Raw genomic sequence first — 20,386 nt, 5'->3', positions numbered from 1 at the left:
TAGCAGATAGGAGACAGAGGGTGGTGGTTGATGGTAAATATTCGTCATGGAGTTCAGTTACGAGTGGTGTGCCTCAGGGATCTGTTTTGGGGCCACTGCTGTTTGTAATTTTTATTAATGATCTGGATGAGGGTATAGTTGGGTGGATTAGTAAATTTGCTGATGACACCAAAGTCGGAGGTGTGGTAGATAGTGAGGAAGGGTGTCATAGTTTGCAGGAAGACTTAGACAGGTTGCAGAGCTGGGCTGAGAGGTGGCGGATGGAGTTTAATGCGGAGAAGTGTGAGGTAATTCACTTTGGTAGGAATAACAGATGTGTCGAGTATAGGGCTATGTTCTTGTTAAAATCGACCCCAATCTACTTGACACCTAACCCTGGTTCAAACCCTTCTTCCAGTGCTCCTCAGATGCTCAATTCTCTCTGAATGGCCCTTCATAAACAGCAGTGTGACAATATTAAGCCAAGCTTTTTATGGAAGAATAGATGTCATGCTGTCAGTACAATGACCAAGCTGAAGGCTGGTGTGGCTACTATTCTGGAAACTTCCCTCAGCTCTGTAATCCCCTTATCATTACAAGTCTCTTGAAAAATCACCTTGCTCCTGATTCTAGTCTCTGGGGCATCCCTGATTGTAATCATTCCACCATTGTGGTTGCGATTTCAGCTGCCAAAGTCTGAAATTCTGCAATTCCTCCCTAAAACTGTTTGTCTTCCTCTATCGCATTTGTCCTTGAAAACCTTCAATAAAAGCTACCTCCATAGCCAAGCTGTTGGCCATTGATTTTATGGCCTGAATGTTTTGGATGGCAGGGTCTCACTTCACACCTTCCCCACCAACTCTTCGCAACCATTTCTCATTCAAAAGAGTGAGCTCTGACCTTCATTCAGGAGGAGGTCCTGCCTTACAGAACTGCTGGTCAATCTATAACAGACACAAAGAAAAATGCAGGAGGATGCCAAAGATTAAGCTCAGTAACTGGAGGCCCAGGCATGTTCAAGGGGTGCCAGGGCAGGGAGAGTGGGGAAGGCCTGGGTGGCTCACATTCAGGGGGCAATCGAGGTCTCGGGGGAGAGGCTGGGGAAGGGGTTAGGGGAGGGAGGATGTCCAGGGCCCAGAAGATGGGGGGAAGGGTGAAGAGTCCAACTTCAGATGCCCCCACCCCTCCCCGGCACCCCTTCCTGCTGGGGATTTTTGGTCTTCCCCTGTGGAGTTACAATCTCAGCCTAAAAATTGGCCGGGACTTAGCCATTAAGGGCTTCCTATCTGAGGCCTTGCCCATTCTAATGTAAAATTGCTGTGTGGTAGAGGTGGGAGAGATCCCAGAGGAAATCCCGCTCCTTCAATTTCACTCCTCCACTCCCACCACATCTAAAATCCCAAAGGTGGGGGAGCATAAAATTCTGGCCTATGTTTTGTGCAGTCATTTTTTGTTCAATGCTGTCTCTGTGAAAGCCTTTTGGGATGTTTTACCATGTTAAAGGTACTATATAAATGAAAATGGCTGTTGTTGTGAGTTAAATCCTGATTAAAGGTAAAAGGGGCAAAGTTAATGTCAGAAATGGAATTCTGCTTTGGTGGTGTTGACAATAAACATTCTGACCTCTCCAACACTGAGACATGCAAACACAAAGATTTTCGTGTCGCAGATCCCCCGAACCCTGGCTAGCAAAATCAAGAATATTTTGGACAGTTTGGACGTCAAAAGATCATAGAATCCCTACAATTCAAAAGGGGGCCATTTGGCCCATTGAGTCTTCATGAACCATAATCCAACCCAGGCTCTATAACCCCACATATCTACATGCTAATCCCCCAACACTAGGGTCAATTTAACATGGCCAATCCACCTAACCTGCACATCTTTGGACTCTGGGAGGAAACTGGAGCACCTGGAGAAAACCCATGCAGATGGCGGCAAGAATGTGCAGATTCCACACAGGTAGTGACTCAAGCTGGGAATCGAACCCAGGTCCCTGGTGCTGTGAGGCAGCAGTGCTAACCACTGTGTCTTCTTTCGTTCGACAAAGAGACTCATAGAGGGTTCTATTGGGTTGGCTTCCATACAGAAGGAGAGCTTCAGAATGCAGTGCGGAAAGAACCATATCTGATTGAAGGGGCAAAGTTTCAAGTTCAGAAAAACAGAAAATTATTTCATGGGTACAGACTAAGTAAGGTCACTGAATCAGCAAGTTGACACTGAATGCGGAGGGGTGCAGTTAAAGCTGTTTTGTCCTAATTAAATCAAACTTGGCAATTTAAACATTAAAAAAAAACTCACTGTTTGTCTTTAGCTTGGAAGGTTCACTGTTGTGGCTGCCAGCCTGGTTGATGGCCTTGACAACAAAGATGTACTTGGTGCCGCTCTGCAGCCCGTGCACCGTGTAGTGGTTCTGCTTGATGTTAGGGACAATCATCCAGCTGTCAGCAGAGCTACACAAACCTGCAACAGAACACAAGTACCCGAGGAGCTCAGACATCCTCATGAACAACAATCTGCTGTCCTACAACAATAAATGTTACTTAGCTCAGGAAATGTTAAATGGGAGCATTGCAATTATGGTCCACCTGCTTGTAGATCCTAGAAATCTTTGAATGAGAGCAGTGAAAAATACATCAAAAGACCAGTTACATGCTTTCCAAATGCTGTTGAGGGCCCACTGTGGCCTAACGCTTGTGATGATAGTGTGCCTTTAAGAAACGTATTTCAGTCAAATTCCTTTGCAGGATTGTGTCGGCACCGTGTTGTCTGTGACCTGTGTCCTTTATTGCTGCTGAGGCAGTATAATTGATATCAAGTGGATTTTAATCTAGACTAATGCAGTGTTCTGAGTGAGACGGCACAGTAACACAGTGGTTAGCACTGCTGCCTCACAGTGCCAGCGACCCGGGTTCGTTTCCCGCCTTGGGTCACTGTACGCAGTTTGCACATTCTCCCTGTGTCTGTGTGGATTTCCTCTGGGTGCTCTGGTTTCCTCCCACAGTCCAAAAGACAAATTGGTTAGGTGCATTGGCCATGCTAAATTCTCCCTCAGCGTACCCAAACAGGAGTCAGAGTGTGGCGACTCGGGGATTTTCATAGTAACTTCGTTGTAGTGTTACTGAAAGCCTACTTGTGACACTAATAAAATAAACTAAAAAAAATTTATAGTCCTTTGGGGAGTGCTGAGTGAAGCTTGATTTGGGGATGATAGACAGGTCAGGTGATGTGCCTGGGAACAGTCTTTTTTCTACAGAAAAGTCCAATTTTTAGTTTCATTTTTCAGTTGTTGCTAGAAACTTGTGGAAGAAGGCAGTGTTTCTATCTTTCCCTCTCTCTCCAGAGAGATGCTGAAAGTTCCAGGCCTGGGAAACCTCAGAGATTTAATCCAACATTCAAAGGAACAGTTCACAACAGGCGTTAAAAAGCTAGAAATCCAGGACCATGTGAGCATACTTGCTTTTTGTGTCTAGTCTAGAGAAAGGTTGTATGTCTGTGGGGTGGTATTTAATTTGGAACAGCAGAGATAGTTCCACATCTCTGTTTTAATCACAGAGTTGTCGTGATGGGAGACTTCAATTTCCCAAACATCGACTGGAATATCCCTAGGGTAAGGGGTTTGGATGGGGAGGAGTTTGTTAGGTGTGTTCAGGAGGGTTTCCTGACGCAGTATGTGGACAAGCCTACGAGGGGAGAGGCTGTACTTGACCTGGTACTGGCGAATGAACCAGGGCAGGTGATGGATCTTTCGGTAGGAGAGCATCTTGGAAATGGTGACCATAATTCTATCTCCTTCACAATTGCGTTGGAACGAGATAGAATCAGGCAGGCTAGGAAGGTGTTTGTCTGGGGTAAGGGGAGATACGAAGAAGCCAGGAAGTTACTTGGACAAATAAACTGGAAGGAGGCGTTCTTAGGGAAAGGTACCGAAGGAAGGTGGCAGATATTCAAGGAATGTGTGTCTGGAGCTCTGAATGACAACGTTCCGATGAGACGAGGGGGTTTTGGTGGGTCGAGGGAACCGTGGTGCACAAAGGATGTGTTGAACCTAGTCAGGAAGAAAAGGAAGGTGTACAAGAGGTTCAGGGAATTAGGAGATGTTAAAGATTTTGAGGAGTATAAGGACTGTAGGAGGGAACTTAAAAGGGAAATTAGGAGAGCCAGAAGGGGTCATGAGAAGACCTTGGCGGGTAAGATTAAGGAGAATCCCAAGGCCTTCTATAAATATGTGAAAGGTAAAAGGATAAGAAGAGAAGGGATAGGACCTATAAAAGGTGAGGGGGGAAAGGTTTGTGTGGAACCAGAAGAAATGGCGGAGGTGCTTAACGAGTACTTCGCCTCAGTATTCACGGTGGAAGCCGATCTGGGAGATTTTGTTATGGATTTGCAGCAGATGGAAAGGATTGAGTACGTGAATATTAAGGAGGAGGATGTGTTGGAACTTTTGAATTCTATCAAGGTAGATAAGTCGCCAGGACCAGATGGGATGTACCCCAGGATACTGTGGGAGGCGAGGGAAGAGATTGCAGAGCCCCTGGCGATGATCTTTGCGTCGTCAATGGAGACGGGAGAGGTTCCAGAGGATTGGAGGATTGCGGATGTAGTTCCTATTTTTAAGAAAGGGAACAGAGATAGCCCGGGAAATTACCGACCGGTGAGTCTGACCTCAGTGGTTGGTAAGCTGATGGAGAGGCTTCTGAGGGACAAGATTTACGAACATTTGGAGAGGTTTGACATGATCAGGAATAGTCAGCATGGATTTGTCAAGGGCAGGTCGTGCCTTACAAGCCTAGTTGAGTTCTTCGATAATGTGACTGAACACATTGACGAAGGAAGTGCCGTGGACGTAGTGTACATGGACTTCAGCAAGGCGTTTGATAAGGTCCCCCATGCAAGACTTCTTGAGAAGGTGAGAGGGCATGGGATCCAAGGGCCTTTGGCCTTGTGGATCCAGAACTGGCTTGCCTGCAGAAGGCAGAGAGTGGTTGTGGATGGGGCTTTTTCTGAATGGAGGTCAGTCACCAGCGGAGTGCCTCAAGGATCTGTTCTGGGACCCTTGTTGTTTGTCATTTTCATAAATGACCTGGATGAGGAAGTGGAGGGATGGGTAAGTAAGTTCGCTGATGACACGAAGGTCGGTGGTGTTGTGGATGATCTGGAAGGATGGCAAAAGTTGCAGCAGGACATAGATAGGATGCAGGACTGGGCGGAGAAGTGGCAGATGGACTTCAACGCGGATAAATGTGTAGTCGTCCATTTTGGCAGAACCAACGGGATGAACGAGTACACTATCAAGGGCAGAAGTCTGAGTAGTGTTGAGGAGCAGAAGGATCTTGGGGTCCGGGTCCACAGGACTCTTAAATCGGCCTCGCAGGTGGAGGAGGTGGTCAAGAAGGCGTATGGTGTACTGGCCTTCATTAATCGAGGGATTGAGTTTAGGAGTCGGGAGGTAATGCTGGAACTTTATAAGACCCTTGTCAGGCCTCATTTGGAGTATTGTGCGCAGTTCTGGTCGCCTCACTGTAGGAAAGATGTAGAAGCTATTGAGAGGGTGCAGAGGAGATTTACAAGGATGTTGCCTGGACTGGGAGGCATGCCTTATGAAGTTAGGTTGAGGGAGCTGGGACTCTTTTCCCTGGAGAGACGAAGGTTGAGAGGCGACCTGATAGAAGTTTACAAAATGTTGAGAGGAATAGATAGGGTGGACTCTCAGAGGCTATTTCCCCGGTTTGAAATGGTCGCTACGAGAGGACACAGATTTAAGGTGCGGGGAGGGAGGTTCAGAAGTGATGTTAGGGGTAAGTTTTTCACTCAGAGGGTGGTGAGTGAATGGAATCGGCTGCCGTCAGTGGTGGTGGAGGCGAACTCGCTGGGGTCTTTTAAAAGACTTCTGGATGAGTATATGGGGTTTAATGAGATTGAGGGTTATAGATAGGTCTGTAGGTAGGTAGGTGATGTGATCGGCGCAACTTGTGGGCCGAAGGGCCTGTTTGTGCTGTAGTGTTCTATGTTCTATGTTCTATATCTCCTGACCTCTGAAATGTTAAACGACAACACAAAAAACAACTGTAAAACTCACTAACTACGTTGGCCATTCCGGTGAAAATTGTGTACTGAAGTTCATACGATACCACACTGAATTCATCATCGGAGGTCCAGTGCACTGTGATTGTGTCGTGGGAGGCGGTGCACAGCTCCTCACGGATAGCAGGTGGATTTGGTGCTGGGAAGGCAAACACACAAACTGAAGTAAGCGCTTAACATTTCTCCTACCTCCGCACTCTCCTCTTTATGCTGAAGTAAACCTAATTGAAATTTAGGACTATAGATTTCAGGTCAAATTTAATTTCTGATATTATCCAAAAAGCTGATGATACATCACAAGCTCTATCTTTAGAACATAATGTTTCAGTGTACCCAGTCATATGTTAACCATGATATGGTTGCACAGATAGACATTGATGCCTTCTACTACCAGTGTACAAAAGCCACACTATCTAGAGGGTCAATGGTGGGAGGTGCACAAGACCACTGTCAACCTTCAACATCTGCTTTAAGCCACACAGCATCCCAATGTGGGCAAAGAAATGCTTTTCCTTCATTGGTCCTGTGGAACTCCACATTTAACAGCAGTGTAGGTGCAACTTCCCCACGTGGACTGCAGTCGTTCAAGAAAGTAGTCTTCCCCATGTGGACTGCAGTAGTTTAAGAAGGTAGTCCCATCACAACCCTGCTATAGGCAACTGGGAATGGGCAATGCAGGGGAGGCAATAGCCTAGTGGTATCATCACTAGACTATTAATCCAGAAACTGAGCTAATGTTCTGAGGACCGCAGTTTGAATCCACATGGCAGATGGTGAAATTTGAATTCAATAAAACATATTTGGAATTAAGTATCTATTGATGACTCTGAGCCATTGTCGATGGTTGGAAAAACCCATCTTGTTCACTGATGTCCTTACCTGGTCTGGCCTACATGTGATTCCAGAGCCACAGGAATGTGGTTGATTCTCAATTGCCCTCTGGATAAGGGCAACTACGGATGGGCAATAAACGCTTGTTAGTCAGCAACTCGCATGTCATAGAATCATAGAAACCCTACAGTGCAGAAAGAGGCCCTTCGGCCCATCGAGTCTGCACTGACCACAATCCCACCCAGGCCCTATCCCCATATCCCTACACATTTACTGCTAATCCCTCTAGCTACGAATCTCAGGACACTAGGGGTCAATTTTAGCATGGCCAATCAACCTAACCCACACATCTTTGGACTGTGGGAGGAAACCGGAGCACCCGGTGGAAATCCACGCAGACACGAGGAGAATGTGCAAACTCCACACAGACAGTGACCTGAGCCTGGAATTGAACCAGGTCCCTGGAGCTGTGAAGCAGCAGTGCTAACCACTGTGCTACCATGCTGCCCCTGTCCCACAAATGAATTTTAAAAAAGCCTTGCCATTGAAACCCACATCTCAGGAATAGATTAAAAATAAAGTCCATCACCTTTTTTGTAACATGTTACCAATACAAATTTGTATGTCCACATTTAGAATCAAAACTGCTTATGCAAAGCAGCTATGTTGCAGCTAAACCCAGCATCTCAGTTTTTGCATAGAAACTGCTATACTCCAACCAGTTCTAATTCTCTATTTTCCAAATTGCTGCAGATTTTGCTATTAAATTGTAATTGATATCAGGGTATTAGCAATGAAAGAAGATTGAATGTGCTGGTTGTATGGCCCACACCCTCTAATCTTGCTTCAATCCGAGACCAGACTTGGATCACAACTACCCGTATGCTAGTCAGAGGGCACTGGAGGTCAAGACAGCATCAATGGATTTTTATTTGGCAAGACCGTTAAAGGATATAGATAAAAACAAGTAAACGGAGACTGGCACAAATTGGTTGTGAACTAATTGACAATTTGAACAACCTCAAAGATCTGAATAGCCTCTGAACATTAAATCCTTAATGTTCCTATGGGAGATCAATTAATAGTTAGAAAGCAGCAACAAATGAATATTACCGTTAGACGTAATATTAGCTGTGGAGTGTGTGAGATAGCCGATAGATAACGTTGTACAGATGAATTGAAAAAGCCTGAATGAGATAAGGTTTCAGTAAAGGTGGAGATTGAGAATCATCTTTTGCCCATTTTCCACTCTGCTTTGAGACCCTCCACCTTGGAGATGGTTGGAAATTCGAAAAAGGCACAGCTCCTACTTTCTGCCACTGTTTAACAGTTGGAAATTGGTAGACGAAGTATTGCTAAATTCACATCTGGAGGCTGAGATTCTCTACCAGGATAGAAAATGTGTGTCTGCCTCTCCTGGGCAGCAAGGTGGCACAATGGTTAGCACTGCTGCTTCACAGCTCCAAGGATCCAGGTTCAATTCCCAGCTTGGGTCACTGTCTGTGTGGAGTCTGCACATTCCCCCCATGTCTGTGTGGGTTTCCTCTGGGTGCTCCAGTTTCCTCCCACCGTCCAAAAGACATGCTGGTTATGTGCATTAGCCATGCTAAATTCTCCCTCAGTGCTCCTGAACAGGTGCCAGAGTGTGGCACTTAGGGGATTTTCACAGTAACTTCATTGCAATGTGAATGTAAGCCCACTTGTGACACTAATAAATAAACTTTAAACTTGTACACTCTATCAGTTCGCCCCTCAATCTTCTTCCCTCCAAGGAGAACAACCGCTACCTGTGAGGTAATCCAGGCTTTCAAGCATCTTCTTTTCCCGCGAGAAGTCCAATGCAAATGTGTCAAACGTGTCATTAAGGTTGATTTCTGGGATCAGGACTTGAGAAGATGCAGTTGCCATGGACACTCTGCATAGAAAAAAAATGGCTGAAGTTATTTAAAGCTGAAGTTAAAGTTATTTAAAGATTCTTCAGGATTATAAAACATACTTAATTGGCTTTGACGTGCTTTGGGAGGTTCTAAGGTTATGTAATGTGCCTCTTCAATGTAAGTTCTTTCTTTACTGAGAGAATCTGGAATCTCACACTGATATCCCAGCATGGACCTGATTGGTTAAATAGTCTCCTTCTGTACTGTTATGAGTCCAGGACTGATGCAATGAGCGCTGTTCTTCTGAGATACAACTTAAGGCATACTAAAGAATGATAGCACTTTTCACAGCCCCAAAATGCCCCCAAGTATTTTGCAACCACTTGAAGTATTTTTGATATTTGGTCAGTTAGTCAGCAGTAATGAAAAACACTGACAGCGCAAGTTTTGGAAAGAAGTTGTAGCCTACTTCGAATCCAGTCCAATTCCCCACACAAAGTGTGTGGCTGAAATGTTTTATTTTCCAATACAAATACCCTTCATTTTGACAAGGGCAACAGTTTGAAAAACCAATAAGTAAATAAAATTAGGTATCTTACATTCATATAGTCAAACCATAGGAAACATTTGCAAGGCTGTGCATGGAAAGAGTGGAGCAGAATTAATTAGTTAATTTATTCAGCCAGCCAGCAGAGAGGCTCAGAGGGCCGAATGGCCTCTTTCCATGCTGGAAGATTGCATGAAGCTACGAAGGCACACTTAAGCACTTATATATAGCTGCAAGATCGCCAATGACTTTCTGGAGAGCAACATTACATTTCTCTTCAAAAGTTTCACACCAAGTTGAAACAAGTTCAAATGAAAGTCCCCTCCTCCAAGATTATTTTGCATGAATTACACTTTGAACCAGCCCTTGATCATTGTATCTGCCAGACTGACCCCACATAATATTACTAATGATCAAGAAGTAGATATTGGTGAGCTCGTATAGGAAGCCCTGATGCACAAGCAACCTGCAGTAAATTAGACTTGACATGTAATTTGTCTCACTCTGCACCCTTTGTGACTTCAGGCCTCCACACGTGTGTCCTGTTTCGTAACTTGTGGAAAAATAAAGAAGCCTCTCCCTCAGCTGGGCCAGAGTTCTAATCCTCTGAGACATGTGGCCACCCCTAAAGCTTGCTCACCGCACACTGTTTCTCCTTTTTGAGCACTGAAATACATTGAGGGAAGCTGCAAAATTGACTCTTCTGCTCATCATTAAAATCACTGTACATCTTAGTAATGGCTTGCTGACTGAACAGGGGAGATTTTCAAATGTGTTAAACTGTACATTGGCCATAGCCAATGGGAGCAGACTATTTACTTCCACTCACTGCTCATTTAGCATCCCACTGAATTTCACAGACAGGTTCCCAGTGGCTGCCAGCTCCCCTATTGCAATATTTTCAGTCAGATATTCAAATGAACTGAAACATTGGTGTAATTTTCTGCCATTTGTGCAGAATAGCATGAGTCACACACATCTGCCCATGCAATGGGAGCACAGGGTGAGGGTTGCTAGGAGCTGTCTTAATTATTGAAGTGCATATAACAAAGCCTTTTTTAAATAATTTAAGCCCTGGGTCAGAATGTAACTGCTCACTGTGCCAAGTCTTTTGCCATCTTATTTATCATGCTATCCACCATAATGGTACAATGAAATGCATCCTCCCTGTATTCCATTCCTTCTTCATTCCCTTCTTAATCTCCATTCTCTTTATCCTCCTCTTCCTCTGCCTCTCTGCTCTCTTACACTCCGTCCATCCGTCTACACCCAAATCTTGTTCCAGTTAATCCACCACCCCATCCTGCTTCCCCTAATTTGCCTAGACTGCAATACTGCACTCGGTCTGTGAGTCTAGAAATCAACATACCGGAAAATGGCCAACGCCGTCAACATCCACCAAATGTGGCCAACTGAACTTGCATTTTAACCATAACCCTTCCAGACCTGCGATTTCCATGGCTCTGTCTCATGAGCTCTCAACAAGCAGAAGAGGCAATTCAGACATTGCCTGGGTCAAACTGATCCAACATAGGAAACGCACATTACAAGGGGCCACGGGCTTAGTGTGAGGGGGGCGAGGTATAATTTGGATTTTAGAGGGAGGTTTTTCACACAGAGGGTAGTGGGGGTATGGAATGCTCTGCCAAGCAAGGTGTTGGAGGCAGGCACACTGGAGTTGTTGCTTAGACAGGCACATGAGCGGGATGGAGATGGAGGGATATAGGAGACTGTTTTAAGTAAAGTTTAGGACCCTTGGGACATCCCTGGGAATGTATAAGGATGTGGATGATACTGATGTTTTTCTCTTTTAATCCACAGGTGCTTCGGTCCGCCTTGTTGTCCAACAAGGGGCACGCACGCAATGGGTTGTACGAGGGCTGCTCTTGGTTGTTTCGAGAGTAGCCTAGTGCTTCACGTCGGTAGTGTACGCTTAAACTGGACCAGATGCTGGGCAACACGACAGCTCAGTGACTATCACTGTTTGCTGTGCAGATTCATGGATTTGGGCCAGTGTCTGTGGGAGTTTGCGCATTCTCCCTGCGCTTGCTTTCTCCGGGTGCTCCGGTTTCCTCCCACACCCCAAAGATGTGCTCTTAGGCTGACTGGTGGAATAAATAGTCCCTAAATTATTCTCCCCTCAATGTGGAATGCCATAGGCATAGACAAGGGTCATGGGTGAAGGGGCAACTCATAATGTTGCAGTGGCAATGCGGGGTCGTTGGGCCGAAGGGCTTGTTTCCCGTGTTGTTTTGTTCTTTGTTCTTTATAAGACTGCAGGTCACAGGAAGAAGAAGAGTCTGTACAGTCCTTGAGACTATGTTGCCATTCAATTCCATTTTCCCACCTTTCATCGTATCCTTCAATACCCATCACCAATAGGAACCTGTTAAGCTCAGATTTGAACATTTAAACTACCACCAGCATGCACAGGCTCTTGAGGGACAATTTTACACATTTACAATCCCTTTCAATTTAAAAACTTCCTTAATTCAGTCCTGAACAGTTTTGGTTTTAAGTTGTTGCTGTGGATTCCCCCACTCGAAAGATAATGGTCAGGATTTTGTGCCCAATGTGTAAAATTCTGTGGGGGGGGCCTAAAGATGACAATCGCGGCAGCGAGATGTCACAAAGTGATTGTCCCGGCCCTCTCACCATTGATGTGACAAGGTCCCCACCCAGGAAGTTCGAGAACCTCATTTAAATACATTAATGGGCTTCTTCGCTGTATTGTCCCAACGTTGGGTGCTTCCCTCCATCATGTTGGCGAGATTAACAACAGCTCTGGAGCAATGGGGACCATGAAGAGATCATGCCGGGGGCACACAGACAAGTACATCACCCAGGGGGTATAGGGACAAGTCTGGGCAATACCCTGCTGGCACTGGCAGTGCCAAAGAGCAGTGTTGGGGAGGGCTTCCTCTAGGGAGCTCAGTGCAGAGGGGTGGGGGGTTCCCCGAGGGGTCCCCGTCTCCGGCAGAGGGTGGGGTTTCCTGTGTCCGGGGGAGGGGTTGGGTTTCCCGTGTCTGGAGGGGGGGTTGTTAGGGCTTCCCATAATAGTGTTTCTGGTTTTCAGGAGGTTGGGCTTTACTGTGTTTGGCGGGGGGGGCGGAGGGGTGGCATGGGCTTTCCCATGTCTGGATTGTGGGGTTTCCAGTGTCCGGGGTGGGGGGGGGGGGAGCGGGGAGCAGTGATTCCGGAATCCAGGGGGTGGTGTTTACCATGTATGGGGAAGGAGGAGGGTTTCCTCTGTCAGGGGTGTGGGGTGGGTTCTTCCATGTCCGGGGGTGGGGGGAGGTGTGTCTGGGCAGGGGTGGTGTTTCCTGTATCCGGGGGGGGGGGGTGGTTGGTTTCCCATGCCTGGGGGGTGGGGGGGGGGCGGTGGAGAACGGGGGTGTGGGGTCTCCCATGTCTGGGGGGGGGGTGGTTTCCATGTAGGGGGGATTGGTGTTTCCGATGGCCAGAGGAATGGGGTTTCCCGTGTCTGGGAGGGTGGGGGGTCGGGGTGAGGGTATTGGGGTTTCCCGTGGGGGGGGGGTGGGGTCTCTGTGTCTGCAGGGTGGTGTTTCCGGTGTAGAAAGGTGGGTTTGCTGTGTCCATGGGAGTTTCTGTGTTTTAGTTTCTCATGCTGGAGATGGGAACGATCGTTTTACTGGCATTGAGGTCTGGGTGGACTCACCAGCGTGATGTTGTGAGACATACCTCCAGCTAAGTATTGGACAATACGGTGAGAAAAGCTGTCTGTGCTGTCAGCATGCTGCACATTGCTTTTCTTCCCAGAACAGCACTTAGAAAAAGAACAAGAGATCTGCCAAGTCTCTGCATCCACTCTATCAAATCCCTTTAAACAATTCAGTTGTAATCTTCCAAATTAAAGTGAATGCAATCCAAGGGATGATTCTCCAAAAACAATCTAAGTGTTGAATTCACGTTAAAAACTGGAGTAAATCCCGCTGGTCAGCACCGCATGCACAGTATCCCCTGTCTACTGGCCTCACTATTGCTGGTCAGCTCCGCCCACAACGCTGGAATGCCAGCTCTCGGCCATCCCCCCCAATCCCAACCTCCTCTCTCCCACCACCCATGGCCCGAACATGTCCAGGCCAGCCTCGACAGCTCCACCTCAATCCTGTCTCAATCTCTGCACAACCGCCCCCATCATCCCTGATCTACTGACCCGCCCCTCCACCGGCAGCCCCGACCGTCACCCCACAGTCCTGACCAGCAGCTCCCCCCCAGCCTCCACACCTGGCAGGGTAGGCCGACTCTGCACTGCACCACCCCCCCCAACCCCTCAACGGATGCCCAGGCCCAATCACTGGCCTCCCTCCCCCTGATTGTGTTTCCAGTGCAAAGTGGCAACGGGACCCACCACTCCCACCAATCACCCCAGAGACCCTGCCCTAATCAGACCCCATCTCAGGGCACTGTCCAACGCCCGGTGGGCAGTGCCCAAGGTGCCCCCTGGGTATTGCCACTTTGCCCCTTGGGCAGTGCCAGGGGGCTGGGCTGGAAACTGCCAAGGTGGCAATGCCCAGGGAGATTTCATTCCCTAATGATAGGCAAATAGGATTTAGTTCTCATTTAAGCAAATTATAGAACATAGAACACTACAGCACAAACAGGCCCTTCGGCCCACAAGTTGCGCCGATCATATCCATACCTAAAAGGCCTATCTATAACTCTCCATCCCATTAAATCCCATGTACATCCCATTAAATCCCATATACTCATCCAGAAGCCTCAAGACCCCAGCGAATTCGCCTCCACCACCACCGACGGCAGCCAATTCCATTCACCCACCACCCTCTGAGTGAAAAACTCACCCCGACATCTCCTCTGTACCTACTCCCCAGCGCCTTAAACCTGTGTCCTTGCGTAGCGACCATTTCAGCCCTGGGAAATAGCCTCCGAGAATCCACCCTATCTTCCTCTCAACATCTTATAAACCTCCATCAGGGTCGCCTCTCAATCTTTGGCTCTCCAGGGAGAAGAGTCCCAGCTCCCTCAACTTATCTTCAGAAGGCATGCCTCTCAATCCAGGTAACATCCCTGTAAATCTCCTCTGCACCCTCTCAATAGCTTCCACGTCCTTCTTGTAGTGAGGCGACCAGAACTTGCGCACAGTACTCCAAGTGGGGCCTGACAAGGGTCTTATGCAGCTCCTTGCCAGAAATCAGCGTGCCACTGATGGTGCCGGGAATTTGGCTGCCAGAGATGCATGGAGGCCATGGCGCCCAGCAAGGACCCCACGAAACAGCCTCCACTAGAGTCTCCCGGCCCATTGTGCTATAAAAGCAGCGCAGTGGGCTGGGAGAATCACCACCACCCCCCCCTCCCCCCAGAATTACGCTACTTATCCTCATCAATTAACTCTTTCAGCTCTTGTGTCCGGTAAGTATGTGCTGTATCCCTTCCAAGGGTATTGTATATCCTTCCCGAGGTAGAGTGCCTAAAGCTGAATGCAGAACTCTAGGTGGAGTCTAAACAAAGGATTAATAATGTCTCTTGAAGCAGTACTTCCTCTTCCATATATTAAACAATACTGTCTGGCTTCCATTTGGAAGTGGATTCCTGGACTTCTATTCTATATTGCCAAAGATATGTAAGGGAAAAAATCCTACTTTAAAAATAAAAGATTCATGAGGCAAATTTCATTGAATCTCTACAGTGCAGAAGGAGACCATTTGGCCCATCAAGTCTGCACTGACCACTAGGCCCTATTCCCATATTTACCCTATTAATCCCCTGACGGTAGGGTCAATTTAGCATGGCTAATCCATCTAATCCGCACGTCTTTGGACTATGGGAGGAAACCCACGCAGACACAGGGAGAATGTGCACAGTCACCTGAGGCCAGAACTGAACCTGGGTCTCTTGCGCTGAGACAGCAGTGCTAACACTGTGCCACCCTGTAGGAACGAGAGGGCAATAATAGTAGGAAATTTTAACTATTCCGATATCAACTGGAGTTCAAAAAATATAAGGGGCATTAAGGATGAAAAATTCATGCACTGCGTCCAGGAAATTTTTTAATACGTGACAGGTCCAATGAGAGGAGATGCAATTCTGGATTTAATCTTGGGAAATGAAGATGGGTAAGTGGTGAACTGACAGTGGCCGATCACACAGTTTGGTTAGATTTAGTATTATTATGGAGCAGGACAGAGATAAATTGTAACTGGGACAAGGCAAATTTTACAAAACTGAGAAATTATTAGGCTGAGGTGGATTGGATAAGACTGTTAAAGCATAAATCAGTTTTAAATCAGTGGGAAGCACAAATAAGTGTACAAAGCAGACACATTCCCTCCAAAAAAAATGGTACTACCAAATCTAGACCCCAGTGGTTGTCTAGAAAAATACAGGACAAGATTAAGCAGAAAAAGAAATCTTATGATAGTCACAAAAAAATCAACACTGCAGATAGCCTATAGAAAGTACAGATCAAGTAAAGAAAGAAGTAAGGGAATCAAAGAGAGGTCATGAAAATATTAGTAGTCTCACAACACCAGGTTAAAGTCCAACAGGTTTTTTTTGTTTTTATTCCAATTCAATCCAATCAAATCCAATTCAGAGTGTCAACAAGTTGGGACATTCCCGATCCAAGCCGACAAGACAGGGCTCTCACCTCCTGTCTTGGGCTTGATCTACATGATCCAAGCTGATTGGAGTAGGCATAACTCCTCCTCCAAGGCTTGATCTCATTTGCATCTTAGCCAAAAGGCCAAGATGCCACTTTTAAAAATTGCTTCAAATGAAGCTAAAATATAACCTAATGACTTCAACCAAGCACAGCATGTCAATACTACACTCGATCTTAAGAAGTAGCACAAGCTTTTGGAGCGCTGCCCCTTTATCAGCTGAGTGCAGGATTTGTTTCATAAACAGGGCATATATAGACACAAACTCAATTACAACATAATGGTTGGAATGCGAGTCATAACAGGTAATCAAATCTTTATTGGTGTAGACAATGTGAGCGGAGAGAGGGTTAAGCACAGGTTAAAGAGGTGTGAATTGTGTCCAGCCAGGACAGTTACTGAGATTTTGAAAGCCTAGGCAAGTCGTGGGGGTTACAGATAGTGTGACATGAACCCAAGATCCCGGTTGAGATGTCCTCAAGTGTGCGGAACTCAGCTATCAGTTTCTGCTCAGCAATTCTGCATTGTTGTGCGTCGTGAAAGCTGCCTTGGCGAATGCTTGCCCAAAGATCAAAAGCTGAATGCCCTTGACTGCTGAAGTGTTCCACTACAGGAAGGGAACACTCCTGCCTGGTGATTGTTATTCATCTGTTGTCGTAGTGTCTGCGTGGTCTCCCCAATGTACCATTCCTTGGGACATCCTTTCCTGCAGTGTATCAGGTAGACACTGTTGGCTGAGTTGCAAGAGTATGTACCATGTACCTGGTGGATAGTGTTCTCATGTGAGATGATGGCATTCGTGTCAATGATCTGGCATGTCTTGCAGAGGTCACTGTTCTGAAAGCTGGTAGTTTGCTGCGTACAACGATCTGTTTGAGGTTGTGTGGTTATTTGAAGGCAAGTAGTGGGGGGTGTGGGGATGACCTTGGTGAAATGTTCATCTTCATCAATGACATGTTGAAGGCTCTGGCGAAGATGTCATAGCTTTTCCACTCGGGGAAGTACTGGATGATGGAGGGTACGCTGTCCATCTTGTCCCTTGTTTGTCTTCTGAGGAGGTCAGTGCGGTTTCACTGTGGTGTGTCGGAACTGTCAATTGATGAGTTGAGTGCCATATCCTGCTCTTATAAGGGCATCTTTCAGTGTCAGTGGATGTCTGTTGCGATCCTCCTTATCTGAGCAGATCCTTTGTATATGGACAACTTGTCTGTAGGGGATGGCTTCTTTAATGTGTTTAGGGTGAAAGCTAGAGAAGGGGAGCATCGTGAGGTTATCCGTGGGCTTACGGTACGGTGAAATGCTGAGGTCCTTGATGAGATGCGTGTGTCTAAGAATGTGACCGATTCTGGAGAGTAGTCCATGGTGAGTCTGATGGTGGGGTGGAACTTGTTGATGTCATCATGTAGTTGTTTCAGTAGTTGTTTCAGTAATTGTTCATCATGAGCCCAAAGGAAGAAAATGTCATCAATGTATCTAGTGTATAGCGTCGGTTGAAGATCCTGTGCGGTGAAGAAGTCTTGTTTGAACCTGTGCGTGAAGACGTGGGCATATTGAGGTTTATTGATGGCTGCCCTTGTGAATGGAAAACTGTTTCAAGTGGTGTTCTGCAGCGCTTGGAATTGGGACCCCTGTTGTTTGTTTTATATATTAACGATTGGACTTGAATATGAGGGGCACCTCATTTTGTAGACCACACAAAAATTGGCTGTGTAATGGATAATGTAGAATCAAAGAATTCCTACCGTGCAGAAGGACGCAATTCAGCTCATCAAGTATACTAACTCCCTGACAAAGCATCTTACCCAGCCCACAAACCACCCTCTCCCTGCAAACCCATGCATTTACCCCATTAATCCAGCTAACCTACACACCTTTGGACACCAAGGGGCAATTTAGCATGACCAATCCACCTAACCCACACATCTTTGGACTAAGTTCCAAAATTATATAGATAGGTTGGTAGAATGGGCAGGAAAGTGGTAGATGGATTTTCAACTCTGATAAGTGTGAGATAATGACTTAGGGAGGTCAAACAGTAAAGGGGAATACACAATAAATGAGAATATACTGAGTTGGGTAGGCGAAGTGAGAGATCTTATTGTGCAGGTGCACAGGTCCCTAAAGGTAGCAGACCAAGCTGATAAAGCTGTAAAGAAGGCAGATGAAATGCTGTCCTTCAATGGCAAAGATATAAAATACAAAAGTAGGGATATAATGATAGAACTGTACAAGACACTGGTGAGGCTGCAATTGGAGAATTGCATGCTGTTCTGGTCACAATACAGGAAGGACGCAATTGTTCTGAGGAAGTTTATTGGAATGTTGCCAAGGCTGGAGAATTGTAGCTGTGAGGAGAGATTGGAGAGGTTAACATAGAAACATAGAAGATGTAGGGGGAGGCCATTTGGCCTTTCAGGCCTGCTCCACCATTCATTACGATCATGGCTGATCATCCAACTCAATAGCCTAATCCTACTTTTCCCCCATAACCTTTGATCCCATTTGCCTCAAGTGCTATGTCCAGCCACCTCTTGAATGCATTCAATGTTTTGGCAATTTGGAATTGTTTTCCTTGGAACAGAGAAGGCTGAAGGGTGCTTTTTTTTCATAGAGGTTTATAGCATGGAAACAGGCCCTTCGACCCAACTTGTCTGTGCCACTCTTTTTTTTAAACCCTAAGTTGGTCCCAATTGCCTGCATTTGACCCATATCTCTTCTCAACCATGTAAATGTCTAAATGCTTTTTAGAAGACAAAATTGTACCCATCTCTACTACTACTTCAGGCAGCTTGTTCCAGACACTCAACACCCTCTGTGTGAAAAAATTGCCCCTCTGGACACTTTTGTATCTCTCCCCTCTCACCTTAAACCTATGCCCTCTAGTTTTAGACTCCCCTACCTTTGATTGAGGTGTACAAAATTGTGAGGGGCAGGGAGATTAGACATGAGGAACCTGTTTCCCTTAGCAGAGAATTCAAAAACCAGGGACCATAGATTTGAACGAAATGGGAGTAGGATTAGAGGAGACATGAGGACCTTTTTACACAGAGGGTGGTGGATGTTTGGAAATCACTGCCTGTTGGTGGTGGCGGCAGAGAGCTGAAACTCTTTTAAAAAGTATAGCACTTGAAATGCTATAAGCTGCAGGGCTATGGAATGTGTGCAGGAAGATGGAACTAGAATAGTCACCCCGGTGTCTAAGGGTCAGCATGGACAAGAAGGGCCAAATGGCCTTCTTCTGCGCTGTATTATTTCAATGTTTTATTCATTAGACCACTTTTCAGGATGGAGATATCTTTGAAGTGCAGTAACGATTGCAAGGTAGGGCAACCAGTTCCTTCATAGTCCAGTCCACTATGAACCAATGATCAGAATATCGTCGGTTCAGGAGCAAATGCTGACCTGGAATGCATTTGCCCTGCTCTTCTTTCAATAGTGCTATAAAGTTTCAAACATCCCCTTTAGAGGGCTGAGATTAATTGGACAGTTGATCTGAAAAACCACACCTATAACAGCGCAGCACTTCCTCAGGATTCCATGCTCAGTTTCTGGAAAGGATGTGAATTCATAAACTTTTAACTCTGAAGTGAAAGCATCAGGCACTGAGCCATGGCTTGCTTCTGAAGGAGAACATGCGTACTGACGAGATTGCCTTACAGCCTGATTTTAACCCACTAAAAACTCATCTACTGAATCACAGTTAAAATAGGACCCATAGAGTCATCATCATCCCTCTTTTAAACAATAAGAGTTATCAACCACTCATGGGTTTGATTCAAAGTCATGTGTGCGTGTTTGTGTGTGTGTGTGTATGTGTGTGCGCGTGTGCGTGTGCATCTGTGTGTGTGTGTTTGTGTTTGTGAATCAATGTGTGTGTGTACTTGTGAGAGAGAGAGTGTGTGTGTGTGTGTGTGTGTGTGTGTGTGTCTGTGTGAGAGTTGGGGGGGGCGCGGTTTTGTGTGTGTGTGTGTGTGTGTGTGTGTGTGTGTCTGCTCAGTCCTCTGGCTGAGGAAAACCAGAATTAACAAATAACTGGGTTAATGATCGCACCTCTGTTAATGTTAATCCAACATTAATGCTTTGGAGAGGTCTTCAGCACGACAGACGATTAAAAGGTCATTGTGATTCTTTGTAATCGCTCAGCTTTTAAAAAAATATCGACAGTAGTTCTTTACACCAGTGAGAGCTGATCTTTATGTTACTATAGCAACTAAAGAGGTACTATTAATATAATCCTAGTAATGGCTCTGGATTTTGAGTTATTTATTTTCCTTGTGTGCCTGTAAAACATCTGACCTGTGTTTTTTTTATTTCAGTCACTATCAATGTTCATTTTACTGAGGTTTTATTCCATGATCAGGTCATTAACTTGCTGGCCTCTGCCTCCTCTCCCATGCACTGGGCATGGTGGGAATGAATAATCT

General features: G+C 46.0%; 1 protein-coding gene across 2 annotated transcripts in view; it reads right to left on the bottom strand.

The window, feature by feature from the left end:
• LOC145353376 (E3 ubiquitin-protein ligase Midline-1) overlaps positions 1–20,386 on the bottom strand; it is a 255,742-nt gene that overhangs the window by 38,026 nt on the left and 197,330 nt on the right. For both annotated transcript variants that reach the window (XM_080204088.1, XM_080204089.1), the window contains exons 6-8: positions 8,682–8,809; positions 6,059–6,202; positions 2,281–2,442 (exon numbers count right to left, since the gene is read on the bottom strand). In XM_080204088.1, coding sequence (XP_080060214.1) covers positions 2,281–2,442; positions 6,059–6,202; positions 8,682–8,809 — 434 coding nt within the window. The remainder of the gene's footprint in view (positions 1–2,280; positions 2,443–6,058; positions 6,203–8,681; positions 8,810–20,386) is intronic.

The sequence above is a fragment of the Carcharhinus amblyrhynchos genome, chromosome 15 (genome assembly GCF_965287045.1).
Source record: "Carcharhinus amblyrhynchos chromosome 15, sCarAmb.v2.hapA, whole genome shotgun sequence".
Lineage (NCBI taxonomy): Eukaryota > Metazoa > Chordata > Chondrichthyes > Carcharhiniformes > Carcharhinidae > Carcharhinus > Carcharhinus amblyrhynchos.
This window is presented reverse-complemented; position numbering and strand designations above follow the sequence as displayed.